The sequence below is a fragment of the Oryctolagus cuniculus genome, chromosome 7 (genome assembly GCF_051225735.1).
Source record: "Oryctolagus cuniculus isolate XC-2025 breed Fujian yellow rabbit chromosome 7, ASM5122573v1, whole genome shotgun sequence".
Classification (NCBI taxonomy): domain Eukaryota; kingdom Metazoa; phylum Chordata; class Mammalia; order Lagomorpha; family Leporidae; genus Oryctolagus; species Oryctolagus cuniculus.
The window spans coordinates 153,877,992-153,894,964 of record NC_142873.1 but is presented as its reverse complement, the minus strand read 5'-3'; the positions used below and the strand labels follow the sequence as shown (position 1 = coordinate 153,894,964).

Here is a 16,973-nt window from a genome sequence, read left to right as displayed (position 1 = left end):
TCACACGTCTTGTTTTGGGAAGAGGGGCATCTCACCGGCCCATGGACCCTGCACGTCTGGCACCTGTGGCGGTGACGTGAATAATTAAGTGAGAGCCCGGAACCTTGCATGACGGCTGCGCACACTCCGGCAGGTGCGCCTGGGATCGCGGGCGGCTCCGTCTTCCCCGGTGGTCCTGCACCGAGAGGAAAGCCCGGTCCCTCCTGCTCTATCCCAACTCGTCCTGCTTTGCTGGAAGGCTCCTCGACGGCACAGCCAGCCCTCCGATCACCTTCGTTTGCTCGGGCTCTGCCCAGGGCCTCAGCTGCCCCTGTCTCGGTGGGGTTGGGTTTCCTGGGGATGGTCACCTGAGACGGCTGGGGCGCGGCGGTGCACGCGAAGCTCACGTGCCAGGGTACGCCCAGCACAGGAGTCTTTGGTTTCCACCCCCCGGGGCCCCCTGAGGCCATCCCCAGGTCCCCCACTGCAGGGCAGGGCCCCCCTCACAGGGCAGCAAGAGAGCGAGGGCGGCGGCAACCAAACCCGCTCAGGAATGAGGTGCAAAGTGGAAGTGCGGGGGGGTTGAGCCTCTGCGAGTGGCACAGGCACAGGGAGGGCTGGGGGGGGGGCCTGCTGCCTGCTGCCTGCTTCTGGGGGAGGTTCTGAGACCCCTCCCCCCAGAGAAGGTGAGATCATGGAGGCCTGTGGTCCCACCAACCGCTCTGTCGGGGTGTGGCCTGTTTGACCTTTCCTTGGTCGTAGAAGGCGCATGACAATGGTGTCCACCCCGGAAGGGCTGGAAGGACAGGGGAACCGTGGGGCCTGGCACATCGCGGCCGCTCCCTGAGTGGCAGGTGTTTACCAGCCCCTCCCCGCCCCTCTCTCCCCTTCTCCCCGTCATCAAAGCGCCTGGCATGGTCCTAGGCGGCACAGGCGCTCAGTACGTGGGAGACATCAGAGGCAGTTTCGAAGCTCTCAGCGCACGGTCAGTGCTCAGGACCTGGTAGGTCCCTTTCCCTACTGCGTGGCAACTCTGTCAAGGTGCGACAAGACTGGACGGACAGAGCGTCCTCCTGCTGCACCAGCCATCATTTTAAAATAAAATGAAGTAAGAGCACGGCCGCGCATCCCCGGGCCCTGTGGGGAGCAGCCCGGACTGGACTGAGTTACTGGAATTAAGACTTATTCTATGCATCTGCTCTCCCACAATATGGCGCTGGGAGAGAAGTAAACAGCTTCCACACAGCTGCCTCCAGTTCAGCTAATAAACTGTAGGACTTGCTCCTGATTGGAGGAGAGCAGCGTACTCGGCGTGTGGGCAGCCGAGTTAGGATTGGCGGAGGAGGACTATAAAGGAGGAGAGAGACGGCATGCACCAGGAACATCTAAGGGGAACATCTAAGGGAACCCGTGCAGCCCCCGAGAGAACCGGCCGGCGGTGTGCCGCTCCCCTGCGGAAGTGGGGAATGCGGCCAGGGGGAACTGCCCTTCCACGGAGGTGGAAGGGATAGTAGCCAACCCGGGAAGAACCAGCAGCAAACCCGGGGAGGGCCGAGCAGACGAAAGAACAGCGCAGGGTCCTGTGTCGTTCCTCCACGAAGAGGGGGAGCGACATAATGGTGCCGTGACTCGGATAGGAAACCTAGAACGGATAGCAAACTTAGGAGGGAAGAAACGGGAAGAACTGGGAAAATACCGGAGAGAGAGACTAGCAAACAGCCTAGGGAAAATATCGGAGAGAGAGACTAGCAAACAGCCTAGGGAAAAGCCGGACGAAAAAGGTGCCGGAAGAAGCTATTGAAAGCCTAGGCATAGATACGGACTACGGACTACGGGGGGAAGCTGGGAGAAATCTCTAAGGTCGAAAGCGAAAGTGAAATCTAGAACAAACAGACTCGGACGCGGACTGTGGGGAGAGGCCAGGAGAAATGAGGGAGGAGTATTGTTGGAGGAAAGCTTGGGGAAACATACCGGGTAGAGAAAAATGTTAGGGAAATTGAAGCCGTGGGGGGCAGGCCAAGGCGGACACGAAAGCCACTTTGGGATTCTCAAGTTAGCCCGGGAATAGGGGGCGAAAAGTTGAAACCAGAAGCTGAAACGTAAGCCAGATTGGGATCCGTCTGATTAGCCCGGGGAGCAAAGGACGGGAAGCCAGATCGTGGGGCGGAAACGTGAGCTGGGTTGAATTCGCCAGGCTAGCCCGGGGAACTTAGATTGAATGCTAGTGGCGGACACGTAAGCTATGCTGTGTGACTCGCGGAGGCTGCCGCGCGCAGACAGAGCGTGCGGGGCTCAAGTACATAGGGAACGCGGGGCTAGCGCGGAGACCGCGGAGTGTGCGCGCAAGGCCGAGCCGCGCAGAGCCGCGAAGCCTCGCAGATGAGAGAGGCGCGGGCTGAAGTGGCTCAGAGCCGGAAAGCTGCCGAGAAGCAGCCTCGGGGCGGGCGCAGCCGGGAAGCCGCGGGGATAAGAATGAGAGCGGGAAGCTGCGGGGATAAGAGAAACAGAAGTTTTAGAAGTAAAGTGAGAGAAATAGGAATGCTGGAAGATAGAAGTGGAATGGGAGAAATAGGAATGCCCGGAGATAGAGAAATAGAGAAATAGAAAGGCCTCCCCTCAACATGGCAATAAGAAAGCTTGGATTCGGTCTGCCTGATTAAGTGAGGCGATGAGCACCTGCGGCGGCTAGCAGCTTATGCGCCGCAGGTCACCGAAGATAGGCACGAACCAACACTAATAAGTCTCCCCCACAATACGGCAATGAGAAGGCTTGGATTCGGTTTGCCTGATTGATAGGACTTGTAAGAGCCTGTGGCAACTCTAGCAAGTAGAGCAGAGTGTGTGCCGCGGGACACCGAAGACAGGCGCGTATCAACGCCAAAAAATAAAAAGAAAGGGGGATCTGTGGGGAGCAGCCCGGACTGGACTGAGTTACTGGAATTAAGACTTATTCTATGCATCTGCTCTCCCACAATATGGCGCTGGGAGAGAAGTAAACAGCTTCCACACAGCTGCCTCCAGTTCAGCTAATAAACTGTAGGACTTGCTCCTGATTGGAGGAGAGCAGCGTACGCAGCCGAGTTAGGATTGGCGGAGGAGGACTATAAAGGAGGAGAGAGACGGCATGCACGAGGAACATCTATGGGGAACATCTAAGGGAACCCGTGCAGCCCCCGAGAGAGCCGGCCGGCGGTGTGCCGCTCCCCTGTGGAAGTGGGGAATGCGGCCAGGGGGAACTGCCCTTCCACGGAGGTGGAAGGGATAGTAGCCAACCCGGGAAGAACCAGCAGCAAACCCGGGGAGGGCCGAGCAGACGAAAGAACAGCGCAGGGTCCTGTGTCGTTCCTCCACGAAGAGGGGGAGTGACAGGGCCCCACCTCCCCGGTGTGCAGACCGGCACCAGGGCAGGGCCGGTGGTACGAGGGACTCAGCCTGGGTCCTGGAGTCGAGCTGCCGTTGAGTTGCTGTGTGACTTTGAATGAAGTCCTTAACCTCTCTGGGCCTCCTGAGTTGCACCAGGTGAATTAAGTTCCCAGGGCCGCATCTCTGTGCCCTCCAGGCTGGGTCTAGGGAGGGCGAGGAGCAGGCAGAGGCTTTGTGGCCTGGGGCCCCCTCCCTCCCCATGAGGAAGCTCTTCTCCAGGCTGCAGGGCAGTGGCGGGGAGGGACCAACTCCCCCTCCTCCTCTGGCTCACAGATCCCGGGAAGGGGACCCTGACAATGGGTCATTCACTGGCTGACCAAGCTACGCCTCCTCCTTCAGGAAGTCCTCCAGCACACAGGGCAGAGGACGTGTGGCATCCCCTACAGGCCTGCCTTGTTTAGAAGCCCCAAGCGGGGCCTGTGCTGTGGTGCAGTGGGTAAAGCCGTTGCCTGCAGTGCCGGCATCCCATGTGGGTGCTGTTTCGAGTCCTGGCTGCTCCACTTCCGATCCAGCTCTCTGCTGTGGCCCGGGAAAGCAGTGGAAGATGGCCTAAGTCCTTGGGCCGCTGCACCCGCGTGGGAGACCCCCAGGAAGCTCCAGGCTCCTGGCTTCGGATTGGCACAGCTCCGGCTGTTGCGGGCAATTGGGGAGTGAACCAGTGGATGGAAGACCCCCCACCCCCTCTCTGCCTCTCCTCTCTCTGTGTAACTCCAACTTTCAAATAAATAAATAAATCTTTCAAAAAAAAAAAAAAAAAGAAAGAAAGAGAGAGAGAGAAACCCCGAGCACCAGGTCCCCAGCACTGGAGACACCGGCACCACTGAGAAGGTGGCGAGACCGGCCCTGGGGTGACAGCCCCTACTCACCGATGGCCGTGAGGAAGAGCCCGGCCTGGTCGATGGGGGCGTTGCCCTCCTCGTCGTAGTAGTTGACGGTGACCTTGGTGGGGACAGCACATTGGGACAGAGAGCAGAGGTGACAGGTCACAAGCAGGAAAGCCCAAGGTCACTGCCCTCCCTGCCCCGTGCCCCTCAGCATGTCAAGCCCACCCTCTCCGAACCCTGAGCCCTCTCCTCCAGGCAGCACTCCGGGGTTGATGGACTGCTTCTCCCAGGTGACTGACTCACCTCCTCTCAAGGGCACACCAGGGTGCCATCTGCCTGTGTCCCAGGGGCGCACTCTGCTGTGCAGGGCCCCCACCTCCACCCCGTGGGTGTCGCGCTCCTGCTTAGCTCCCAGGGGACGGGGCTGTGGTGTTTAAATACTACCCGGTGTCATTGCTTGGTGGAGCACTTGGCGAGGGTCACCGTCAGAGAGCCCAGCGAGGGGACAGTTCTGGTCTCGGCTTCACCCCTGCGGCAAATCCCGTCGCCCGTCCCCGGGTGCTCAGACCCCAGAGGGTTGCGGCTGCAACTTCCAGTGACCCGCGTCTCTGAGTTGCAAAGCGACCCACCACCCAGCGTCCCCAGCGTCCTCCCTCTGACTGCCCCGTCCAGTACAGCCCGTGTGGCCGCTGAGCGCTTGCCATGTGGCTTTGAACATGGTCGCTAACCTCTCTGGGCCTGGACGGGCTGCGACCAGGTGAACTAGGGACCCAGGGCTGCCCGTCCGTGGCCCCGGGGCAGGGTGTAGAGAGGGCCAGGGGGTAGCTGGCCCCAGGTGGGAGTGTGGAATACACACTGGATTGAGATTTGGTGTGAAAAAGGAAGATAAACCATCACCTCCACTTCTTACATTGATGGCATGTCAAAACGACATGCAGGGATCCAGGATCAAGTAAGCCACATTAAAAGGCTAATTTCACCTGTTTCTTCTTGTGTTCTTATCGTGGCTACGAGACAGCGAAAGCGGACGCAGGTGGCACGCGTTCCGTTTCTATGGGAGGGGGCGGGTCTAGGCTGCCCGGCTGTGCCCCGCCCCGAGGCTCCCCGGCTGGCCATGGGAGGGGCCACCCCAGGCGTGGTACCTTGTCGCTGCTGGCCTCGGTGCTCGCCTGGCCCATGGTGAGGCGCAGTGTGGTGCTGGGCGACAGGAGCCAGCGCTGTTTGCCATTGGTGGCCACCTCCTCGGCCTCCCCGTCCCGCACCACCTCGACGCGCACGCGCTCTGAGTGCTTCAGGCTGAAGGTCCGGGCCTCGGCGGGGGCCGCGCTGTGGGGAGAGAGGAGCAGGGTCAAGGGGAGCCCCGGGGCCGCAAGGCGGCGCGGGCTCTCCAGGGGCTCCTCTGTGCACCTGGGGAAGGGGGCACGCGGGTGACCGAGGCCCCCAGAGAAGAATCCACTTGCTCCGAGGGCTGGGTGGGGCTTAGAACCTGTCTCCCTGTCCCTGAGCAAAGCGCCTGCCACAGCCGGGCTGAACCCGGAGCCCAGAATTCCAGCCGGGCCTCCCACGTGGGAGACCCAGGCGCTTGAGCCGTCACCTGCTGCCTCCTGGGGGACCGCCAGCCGGAAGCTGGACTGGGGGCGGAGCTGGGACTCACACCTGTGCACTCCGCCACGGGACGCCCGTGTCCCAAGTGGTGTCTTAACCACTGTGCACATGCCCGCTCCTGCTCCCGGAGCTGCTGGCACTGCTGGGCCAGGCCAGGGCGCTTTGAGAGCGGGCGTTCGAGACGTTCAGCAAGGTGGCGCGTGCTTAGAGCGCTGGGCAGCCAAGGCCGTGGGTGTGGGTCTCCCCGACCCAGGCCCCAGCCAGCAGGAGCTACAGGCATAGACGTCTGGGCCTGGGCGCTGGAGGAGACAGTGGGAGGTGGGCTCAGAAAAGCAGCTCCGAGGCTGCTCCTGTCCACCTGTCCGCTTCCTGACTGCTCAGTCCGTCCTGGAGACACTGGGCCCGTTGGGGGCTGGATGCCTGGTGGCCTTGGCCTTCTGTTCACACCATCATTATCATCCGGGTAAAAACTCTGGGTGGGTGGGCACAGGTGCACTAGAGCTGGGATGGAGCCAGTTTGGGCCTGCTGTGCAAAGATGGGGGCGTTGAGTATCCCCCTGGCCCCTTCTGAGGGTCCATCTGCAGCCCCGGGGACAAAGGACAGCCGCCCACCCCCAGCCTTGTCGCTCATCCCTCGGGGCGGGGGCATCTCCTGTCCTTTGGGCTTTTGCCCTGAGCAGGGGCGTCCTCTCCCAGCCTTACCCTAGGAGCCAAGCCCAGGGCGAGCACGTGGCTCAGAGCCAGGCAGGAGCTGCGTGGAGCGGGACAGCGGGCGGGCCTCTCCCGCAGGCAGCGTGGCTCCCCCAGGGGGTGAGCAGGTGCAGTCTCTCCATGGCAGCCGAGCTCTTTGTGATAACGCCAGACACTCCCGAGGGAGCCAAGGGGCCAGCTGGGGTCCAGGGGCAGGGGCAGGCAGAGGGGCTGCTGTGGAGAGCTGGGGGGCTCCCTCTGCCAGGACCCCGCCCACCTCGCACGGGTCCGCGGCTGTGCGGTGCTTCAGCGTTCAGCTCTGCTTAGAGAGGCCGCTCCCCACGCTCACGGGCCGGGGAGGGGCTCCGGGACCCTTCCTCTGAGTCCCTGCGGGGGGTGGGTATGTCCTGCCTGCCTCTATTCCCCTGTGCCAGTGGCTCTGCAGGCTCAGGGCGCCACACCCTCCCGCCACGCAGCCCCAGCCCTGCCCTGAGAGAGGCGACAAAGGCACCATTGTCCCTGTGGATCCTGTTGGCTGCTTTCATCCCCTTTAGCATCCTGCCCCCCACCCCCACCCCACAGGACCTGAGAGCCAGGGGCAGCCTGGGAGCACCTGGGCACATGTGTTCCTGGAGGGCCCAGGGCAGCACAGAGGGCACGGGAGGGGGGCGGGGCGGGTTTAGGGCCCCCGTGCTTATCGGGAGAAGGCCGTGGCTAGGATAGGCTGCCGGCGCCCGCACCTCGCCTGTGTGGATCCCAGCACCCGGGACACAGCCATGCTCAGTGACACAGCCACGCTCGGTGTAACCTGGGAAGAACCGAAACTCGGCGGCTTCCGCATGAGTGATTTTTAACACCAGAAATCAGGGCACCCGCCAGCCTGGAGATTTTCAGAGGCTCCCCAGTGCCTGCTCCTACAACCCACCCCAGGCCCTGTCGCCTGGTGTCCAGCCGGGGCGAACACCCAGCCACGGTGTCCCCGCCTCCTTCCGCCCACGGCCCCTGTAACCGCATGTGTCCTGCCTCTAGGGACACTCTTCCCCGAGTTCTCTGCTGGCCAAAGCCAATCCCCCGGGGAGACTCAGCCCCCAGTCTGCCCCCAGGCTTACTTTCTCCAGCCACGTTAGCTTCTTGAAGGCACGTGAGGAGGAGGGGATACAGGAGGGGGAGGGGGAGGAGGAGCGGGAGGAGGGACTGCTGTCTGAGCACCACTGAGTCGGAGAGGAGAGGGAGAGGATGGGGATTTCTGAGAAGCAGGGACGGCTCGGGCAGGGTGGACGCTAGGCCAGCAGGTTCGGGACCGGAGGGAGGTGGGCGTGGCTGGAGGGGGGGCAGCTCACGGTGGGGAGCCTTTCTCCTGGGTGTGGAAGGGGTCCTGGAAGTTTCCAAGCAGGGGCCACCCGATCACGCAGACGCCATCGACAGCTCGCCTGGGGTGGGGGTGGGGGCAGTGAGGTGACTGCTCCGTCCCGATGAGCGATGGGGCCGATGGCTCAGGATGGGTGCTGGCATGGCGGATGGCGTGCAGAAAACTGGCGAGCTGGCCGTCTCAAAGCCAGGCCCATCCATCCAGCCCCACAAAGGCTGTGTGGCCCTCGGGGAGCCACCCAGCCTCTCTGGTTGAGGTGGGGGGAGAGGGGTGCGCTGGCTCTGGCTCCGAGGGCCAGGGTGGCTCACTCAGCATCAGACTTGAAGGGTGGCACGCCTGTCCCTGGCTGGCACCTGCCTCCTGCGGCCTGTCCACCCGGCCTGGGCCTCATTAACACCTGCCGGGGCTCATCCCCGGAGTGCGCCTGGCTCCTGGCGCCTGGGAGGGACTTCTCACCCTTGGGCCTTTGGAGGAGTCTGAGGGGGAGTCCTGGGTGCCAGCCTGGCGAGCACCCTCGGGGGCAGAGACGGGGGGGGGGGGGGGAGGGAGGCGAGGCCCAAGGTGGGAAGCTGCTAGTCCCTGAGGGTGGGCTCTGGCCAGGCTCGGCGGAGGCCAGCCCTGGCGTGCCTTCAGCCAGTCTCTCCCTGGAGGCACCGGCACCTCCTGCTGCCCCAGGCTTCTCCTTAGGGAGAAATAATCTGCTGACTCCCATCCTCTGAAACCATCAATGGCTCCCTACTACCTACAGAAGAAAATTCAACCCTGAACGATGCCCTCGAAGCCGGGGCTCGCGCTCACTGGTGCCGCAGGAATGGACACGATGCTTCCGCTCCCTGTGCCGGCTTTCCTGCTCGGTGTGCTTACTCCTGCGTGGAGCATCCTGTCTCTTTCTGAACCTTCCATCACCCTTGGAGACCTGGCTAAGTCTCCACCCCTTCCAGGAAGTCCTCCCTGACCTCCCCAGCCAGAACACATCTCTCCCTTCACTGGTTCCTCAAACAACAGCTGACAAACGTTCAGCACTTTCTCCCACAAGTGTCATAACTCTTCCAGGGCAGGGACCCGCCTGCCTCGTATTCTTTGTTTCCATAATATTATATTAAACCCCAATACGAATTCAAGTAGCTACTGGGTATCTGTGATGTGCTAAGTCCTTGGTCTGTGCCAACGCCGTGTCATTTGACCTGTGCGCACTGAGGCCCGTGGAGGGTGAGCTCCACTCCAGGTCTGAAGGACAGTAATGAGAGGCTCTCGGAGACCCGGGCCCAGCTGCTCCCTGCCTGGGAGAGACTCCACCTGCTCGAGACCGCCAGGTGGTCCTCCAGGGAGGGAACCTGGTGGGGGCAGAGGGCCTGGCTCAGGAGAGGACCAAATGAGAGACCCTGAGGGGCCCCTGGAGCCCCCTCTTATTTCGCAGGTGGGAGTCAGGGGCCCACAGGGGGACACCGCAGGCTGGCTTCCTGTCCCGGACTCTCGAATGAGCTAAGCAGGCGTGGGCGTCAGAGCCCCTGGCCTCAGGGTTGGGCATGGCTGGGCAGGAGGGGGCAGCCTCCCAAAACTGAAGTGGGACAGGTGCTGGCCAGCTGTGGGTGGTCCCATCGGCGCCCTGTGGCCAGTGAGGGAGGCCCTAGGGCCCCCAGCTGTGTGGAGAGCCCTGGGCCAGGCCCTCCTCACTGCCCTCCTGCCGCCTGGGAACCGGCCTGAAACCAGAGCCCGCGAGCAGCTCCTGGCAGGGCCTCCTGCTTGGGGCTGAAGGCTCGGGGTGTTGCTCTAATTTATGGGGCCACCTGATCCGGCCTGGAAGCCGCCCAGCATCATCACGCAGGAGCAGGCGCCAAGCTGGGCCGAAAGCCCTTGACCTTCCATGGCGCCCGCCCCTGGAGGGTGGGGGTGGGGAGCTCAGCATGTGATAGGCTGACCCACAGGCATCGCCCCCCCCCCAGTCATTCATTCATTCATTCATTCATTGACTAGAGAGGAGAAAGAGCTAGGAGGTGCTCGGGCTTAAAACACAGCCCCAGGAGGGCAGACTGGCCGAGCGGTCGGGGGCCAGGACTGTGTCACCACGACCACCCTGAGAAAGCAGGGTGATAACAGCCTCTGCTCATAAAATGCTAGGGAGGCTGAGACGCAGGCGGGATGGGGGCACCGTGCTGAGAAGGCTGCCTGTAGCCGCTCCCTGTAAGAAACAGGCAGATCGGACCGGCGCTGTGGCGCAGCGGGTTCAAGCCCCGGCTTGCAGAGCCCGCATCCCATATGGGTGCTGGTTCGAGACCCGGCTGCTCCACTTCTGATCCAGCTCCCTGCTGTGGCCTGGGAAAGCAGTGGAAGATGGCCCACCTGCACCTGCACCTGCGTGGGAGACCCAGAAGAAGCTCCTGGCTCCTGGCTTTGGATTGGTCATTTGGGGAGTGAACCAGCAGATGGAAGACCTCTCTCTCTCTCTCTCTCTCTCTCTCTCTCTCTCTCTGGATCTACCTCTCTGTAACTCTGTCTTTCAAATAAATAAAATAAATCTTTAAAAAGAAAAGAAATAGGCAGATCTGCAAAGGAAAGTAAACCAGGCAACAAGGCACACAGTGCCTGGGGTTCAGGGAAGCACTTGGATACCAAGGGTCTGAACACAGTGGTCCGGGCAGACTGAACAGCAAGTGCAAAGGCCCTGAGGTGGGACGGGTTTGGTGCATTCAAAGGCTGACGGTGCCGACAATGCCAGCGTGGCTGGAACGGGGCCTGTGCATGGAACTGTCAGGAGACAGCCTCTGCGAGGCAGGGCCTGGCACACTACGGGGGGCCCCACGGCACCCCAAGTCCCCACTGCGGCTCACAGTCCCTCCTGCCTTTGCCCCATGAGACTTTCTGAAGCAAACACGTTCCCGGCACTCACAGCAACCCAGAGGCAGCGCGGGAGGCGGGAGCGAGTTGGCGGAGGGGGAGGGAGAATGATTGATGTCCCCAGGCGGGACGCAGGTCTGCACTTGCTGTTTCCCCAGAGGCTCCTGGGGCCAACGTCTAGGAACCCTGCCCTGGGGCCCTCTTCCTGTCCTCTGCCAGAGGGTGGGGGGCAAGCAAGGCACCTGTTCAGCCTCTGCCTTGGGGACCCCCAGGCAAGGAGCAGGGGTGGCACCTGGAGCACCCCCACTCGCCACCTCGGGCTCATCTCAGGTCAGGCGGGAGCGGCCGAGCACTCAGCAGGTGCCAGAGACCACGGCCAATGCCAGCGCTTCTTCCTGGACCTCACGCAGACCTTGGGATGGGGAGAGATGGACAGTACTCTCTCCAGCATGCTCACCCCCGGACAGATGCGTGAACCAGGGCGCGAAGGGAGGCGCCCCATCTGAGACCAGGCCCAGGGGGCGGCAGCGTGAGTGCCACTCCAGGGCTGCCCATCCAATCCCTCAAGACCCCTGGGGAGTCCATGCCCCCGGCACAGGTGGGTGGGCGGATGAGACCAGCCTGGGAACAGCAGCCACTCTGAGCCTCTCTCCAACCTGTGCCCAAGTCAGATGGGGACCCTGGCCAGTCCCGGCGACACAGGCTGGCCCTACAAAGGGACCACCGGGAAGCTGAGGAGGGAGGGGCAAGGTGTACTGCGCCAGAGCTAAGGCAAATATCTGACAACGATCACTGAGTACAACCTCCAGAAAAAATCCCACTTCCTCTTTCCTCTGCAGACACTCGCGGCTTGCTGGAGACCAGTTCTTCTGGGAGCGCGAGGGAGGTCTAGAGCGCTCCTTCCCCTGGGCCTGGGCGAGTCCTCCGTGGGCAGCCACGTGGTTGACCTGCCGCTCATCACAGGGTCCTGACTGTTCTCTGATGACCCTCATTTGGGCTGATGGGTGCTCAGAGAGGTAGAGGCATTCGTCCAAGGTCACACAGCAATGGGACCCTCGTCCGGGTTATCTCAGATCTTGCCTCTTTGCAGGGCCCAGCAGCCTCCCCAGCGCCGGGGAGCAGCCCTCACCCTGAGCACCACTCGCCCCTGCTGGGGGTGGGGAGGACAGTTTCTGTCCACACCAGGGCAGGGTGCAGCTCAGGGAGGGAGCCCAAAGCCCGGGGAACAGGCAGGTGCCCCGCCTGCTCGCCCGCCGTGCTCAGAGCCTTCCCTACCTAACCGGGCCCCGCCCTTGGGGTCCCCGTGGAGGCTCCAGTGGGCCAGGGCCAGGAAGGACGCCGTGGGAAGCAGAGGCCAAGTGGGAGTGAAGTTTCTTGGGGCAGAAGGGTGGGGGGAGGGAGGGACAGAGGCTGCGAGGCTCGTCCGCTTGCTCCTGCTGGCTTTAGGGTCGCACAGAGCATGCGCTGTGAGTGACACGCACCTGGCCCCGCGTTCTGGGTGACATCAGGCTAAAGACCTGAGCTCCCTGAGCCTCACCGCCCTCAGTGCAAAGCGGGACAAAGAGCAACCTTCAAGGGCGTCGGCGACGGGGGAGGGAGAGGACGTGCTCGGAGCCGGTGCTCACGGAGGTCCTGCCCTGGTCAGCGCTGACCGCGGCTCTGACGCCTGCACAGCTGGACAGGACGGCAGCCGGAGCAGCCCAGCCACCTTGGTTCTGAGAGGGGCCTGGGTGTCCCCCCTGGCAGGGGCTGGGGCGGGGTCTGCACGCATCTCACTGAGTGTCCTGCAATGCACAGGACAGAAGGCCCCACGATGAAGAGGAGCCCAGGGGCGGGCGCCGGGCCTAGCGGTCCCGAGGCCAAAATCGGACACCTGCATCCTGTATTGGAGTCCCCGGGTGCAAGTCCTGGCTCCAGCTTTCTGCTAACACAGCCCCTGGGAGGCAGCAGTGACGGCTCAAGTAATTGGGTCCCTGCCACCCAGGCGGGAGCCCTGGGTTGAGTTCCCAGCTCCAGACCTTGGGCCTGGCCCAACCCCAGCTATTGTGGGCATGTGGGGAGAGAACCAGCAGAGACGAGCCCTCTCTCTGTTTCTCTGCCTCTTAAAGAAATAAGCCAACACATCGTTTGGAACAGAGAGTTCTGCCGCCCTAAACACAAGCAGGCCAGGACTGAGAGATGCTGCTGCCCAAGGCCGCGGCCGCGGCTGCTTGCGGCTGCCGAGCCCTCAGAAGGCTGTTAGTCTGCAATTGGAGTAGGATGCCGGGAGAGTAAAACTGATGCTGGGGCTGGCGCTGCGGTGCAGCGGGTAAAGCTGCCGCCTGCAGTGCCGGCATCCCATATGGACGCTGGTTTGAGACCCGGCTGCTCCACTTCCGATCCTGCTCTCTGCTGTGGCCTGGGAAAGCAGTAGAAGACGGCCCAAGTGCTTGGGCCCCTGCACTCACGTGGGAGACCCGGAAGAAGCTCCTGGCTCCTGGCTTCAGATCTGCCCAGCTCTGGCCATTGCGGCCATCTGCGGAGTGAACCAGCAGATGGAAGACCTCTCTCTCTCTCTCTCTCTGCTTTCTGTCTGTAACTCTGCCTTTCAAATAAAGAAATAAATCTAAAAAAAAAAAAAACCACCCACAGCTCATGCTGAATTTCAAGGAGGAGCTGTTGGGGCTGTGCTGGCCTCTGGAGGAGGTGCAGAGGGAACGGTCACACTGCTGGCCACTGCCAGAAAGAGGATGAGCCCCACCTGCCCCATTCCCTGCCCTCGCTGTGCGGGGCCCCTTTCTGCCAGGATGGGAGGGGGCCTGAGCAGAGCCCCTCCTTGCTCCCCACCCCCGCCGAGGCACCGCGCCCGCCTGGCAGGCAGCACTAAGAGTGCCTCAGCAAACAAACAGGCGGGTACGGTGACAGCTGAGGCTTAGAGACCTGAGCATCCTGGCTTCCGCCCCGCTCCCTGGCAGCGCCCCGCGCAGAGCTGGGGTGGGGGAGTGAGGGGAGCTCTCCCAGGCCGCTGGCACCCCGACCGCGCTCCACTGCTGTCTGACACGCAGAGACCCCCCGCTCCCCTCTGGGCTTTGCACGCGGGGCTGAGGCCAGGGGCAGGGGCGTGGGGGATGTTCCCCACTCCTGTCCTGAGGCTTGAGGCGCCCAGTGCCTGCTGTGCAGGCGGCAGGAGCCTGGCAGGGCAGGTGGGCAGGGCTGCCAGGGCCAGGGAGGCCGTGCGGGGAGACGCTCGGGTGGACTCGGGCTGGGCCTGGCAGAGGCCGGCTGCTCCAGGGGGTCGGCACGATTTGGAGGCACTAAGGCACGTTGGTGCCTCCACGTGAGCCCGGAACAGAGAAGTTAGGGGACCCAGGAGCAGCAGCACAGGGGACCCCCTGCAGAGCCCCGCCTCCCAGCCCCAACCCCTCCCACTCTGGCAAAGAGGAATATTTCAGATGCTTGGAATATTGGACTGCAGATCAAACCCAGGTAGGACCCCACAGCGGGCCCGCCTCACCCTGTCACCCTCACCAACCACACCTTCCCAGCCCCCCACCCCCACCCCGGCACTGGGGAAGCGGCTCATTGGGTCTGGCTGCTTCTTGGGGCTGGGGGTAGTGGCAGGGCTACCCTATGTCCGGCTGTCTCAGAAATTCTGAATTCCACCAAGTTCAGGGACAGAAAGAGGGGGAGGGAACAGGCCTGCCTCCGGGAGCGCTCTGCGCCCACCCCAGGCCCTCAGCAGGTGGAATGTGGTCCCTCTACGCTCCTGGGGCGAAGTCAGGGAAAGGCATTTGGGGACACAGAACTCTCGGCCAGTGCTTGGGGAAGGCAACCATCAGCAGCCCCCGCAGAGCGAAATCGGAGCCTAAGCCATCCCCACGGCCAGATTCCAGCCCAGGCCAGCTCCTCTCTGGTTCTGTCCCAGTCCCCGGCAAACCTCGGAGGCGGCTGGGCTGAGCCGGGAGTGGGGCGCAGCAGTGGAGGTGGGCGGTGAGTCAGGAGGGTTCCAGGGGAAGGCAGTGGGGAAGTGAAAGGGGAGAGGGTGGTGGGGAGGCTGAGTGCCGCGCTCACTCTGGGGGAGGGGCTGCGGAGGGCCGGGAGGTGGGGGGCCAGGGCCGGAGAGCTGCCAGGGTGCCTGGGAGGGAGGGCTTCAGGATTTCGGGGAAATAGACTCAAGTTTGGGGTTTTCAGGCTTCTGGGTGAGGTTCTTGGGGTTTCCGGCGCGAGGACCTAGGGATGAGGGGCGGTTGGAGGAAGGCTGCCTACGTCCCCAGGGGCGGGGAGGGCCGAGCCTCCAGCTCTCAGGGGCGAGACCCCAGCCCCGAGCGCCGCGGCTGGAGAGACTCCCGCCGGCTCACCTGTAGACATCGATCCAGAGTGGCGTGCCCAGCACGTACACCGCCTCCACGCGGCTCCCGTACTGCAGCCGCACCGTCCGCTCGCGAGGCATCCTGCCTGCCTGTCCGCACTGCCCCGCCTCTTGCCCTCGCTCGCCCGTCCGCCGCCGGAGCACCTGCAGCAGGTGAGCGCGCTGCAGCCGCCTGCGCCGCCGCTGCCCGGCCGGCAGCCTTATCGCGGAGCTGGTGGGCGGAGCGTGGGCGGGGCGGACCTCGGGCCCATCCGTCAAGCGTGGCCCCGCCCCAGGCTCGTCCCGCCCCGGGATTAGCGGGAGCAAACTCTCGCCTGCCGTCCGCCCTTGGTTTGGGCCTTTTTGACTTCTTTTCACTGTGTATTTATTTATCTGGAAGGCAGACAGGGGAAGAGAGCGAGTGAGCGAGAGCTCCCATCTGCTGGTTCACACCCCGAATGTTGGCTACAGCTGGGGCTGGGCGGGGCAGTGGGAACTCAATCCAGGTGTCCCCCAGGAGGGCAGGGACCCAATCACTCGGGGCATTACTGCGTTATCCCAGAATGGGCATCAGCAGGAAGCCGGGGTTAGGAGCGGAGGCAGTACTCAACCGGGGCACCGACTATGGGCTACTGACTCCCAGCGGTGGCTTCACTGCTGCCCCAAACGTTGGCCCTTGGCTCATTCTTGGTGTCATCGAAACTTCAGGGGGCTCGCAGGTGCTGGGCACGCCCTGGCTGCGGTGGCAGAAAATGCAAACCCGGGCTGAGGACGCGACGTCTTCCCAAAGGAGCGGATTTCTTATTCCTGCAAAGGAAGGGAATGAGCGGAGGCCATCTGCATAAGGCCAGGAAGCTGGACAGAGCCTGGCAGCTGTCGCCTCCCCCAACAATGAAGTCAGCCTCAACATGGGGTAAATGGAGAGCGGTGGGGCTTGAAGCCCCGCAGCTAAAAGGGGCCTGAATGCCGAGCTCAGGCACTGGCAGGCAGGCGAAAGGAGCCTGGTCGACGGGCAGTGACCTGGGTCATTGGCTGTCCTGTGCCCTGGGCGAGGAGGCTGGGCTGAGGACAGCCATGAGGCCCCTGGCCGGAGCCGCGTGACAGGGCCCGAGAGGAGGGGATCCATCTGACCAGTGTTTATGGGCTGAGATTTGGGCGGCACCTGGTGACGGACAGGAGGTGCCAGTTGAGGGATAGGCAGGGGGTGAGGATTAGGGCCGCAGTTCTGGCCTGGGGCTGCTGGGGGATGCCACCCAGAGGTCAGTTAGTGTCCCGTGGAGGCCGAGGGCAGGTGGCATACAGTGAGAGCCCAGAGCCTCCCCTCTGGCCTGGGGTGGTTCAGTCCTGGGCGAGTTAGTGCTCCTTGGTGGTGGTGGTGGTGGGGAGAAGCAGGAATGGCAGGTGGTGGGCAGAAGCCTGGGGCCTCTGGGGCAGGGAGGTGGGCCCGGCCGAGGGGGCCCCGGGAAGGGCGCGTATCTGGACATGAGGGGTGAGGCTCGCGAGTGCCCTGAGCTGACTCACCCAGCCCCCGACTCCAACCCTGTCCCCACAGCTGCCACGCAGGGGACAGGATATGGAGGAGTGCGGGTGGGAAAGGAGGGATGCCTGAGTGCCTGAATTCTGCCCAAGGGGCACCCCCCTTGGGCGCTGTTCCTAGACCCAGGCGGAGACTGGTAACTTTCTTTTTTTAATATAGATTTATTTATTTATTTATTTGAGAGGCAGAGCTACAGAGAGAGAGGGAGAGACAGAAAGAGAGAGAAAATCTCCCATTTGCTGGTTCACTCCCTAAATGGCCACAAAGGCTGGAGCTGGGCTGGTCCAAAGCCAGGAGCCAGGAGCTTCTTCTGGGTCTCCCACGCGGCTGCAGGGGCCCAAGCACTTGGACCATCCTCCACTGCTTTCCCAGGCCATCAGCAGG

The 16,973-nt window shown here is 63.0% G+C and overlaps 1 protein-coding gene and 1 long non-coding RNA gene across 3 annotated transcripts in view; one reads left to right on the top strand and one right to left on the bottom strand.

Annotated features, from left to right (window-relative positions):
- PADI2 (peptidyl arginine deiminase 2) overlaps positions 1–15,198 on the bottom strand; it is a 40,689-nt gene extending 25,491 nt beyond the window's left edge. The window contains exons 1-3 of the mRNA XM_070079226.2: positions 15,063–15,198; positions 5,369–5,552; positions 4,269–4,341 (exon numbers count right to left, since the gene is read on the bottom strand). Coding sequence (XP_069935327.1) covers positions 4,269–4,341; positions 5,369–5,552; positions 15,063–15,154 — 349 coding nt within the window. The 5' untranslated portion in view covers positions 15,155–15,198. The remainder of the gene's footprint in view (positions 1–4,268; positions 4,342–5,368; positions 5,553–15,062) is intronic.
- LOC149125825 (uncharacterized) lies at positions 14,568–16,817 on the top strand. 2 transcript variants are annotated; one of them, XR_016211260.1, is made up of 3 exons: positions 14,568–14,694; positions 14,979–15,226; positions 15,761–16,817. It is a non-coding gene; the product is annotated as an uncharacterized LOC149125825 (long non-coding RNA). The 2 variants fall into 2 exon arrangements; XR_016211261.1 differs by having other exon boundaries at positions 14,574–14,687.
- Positions 16,818–16,973: the final 156 nt, after the last annotated feature.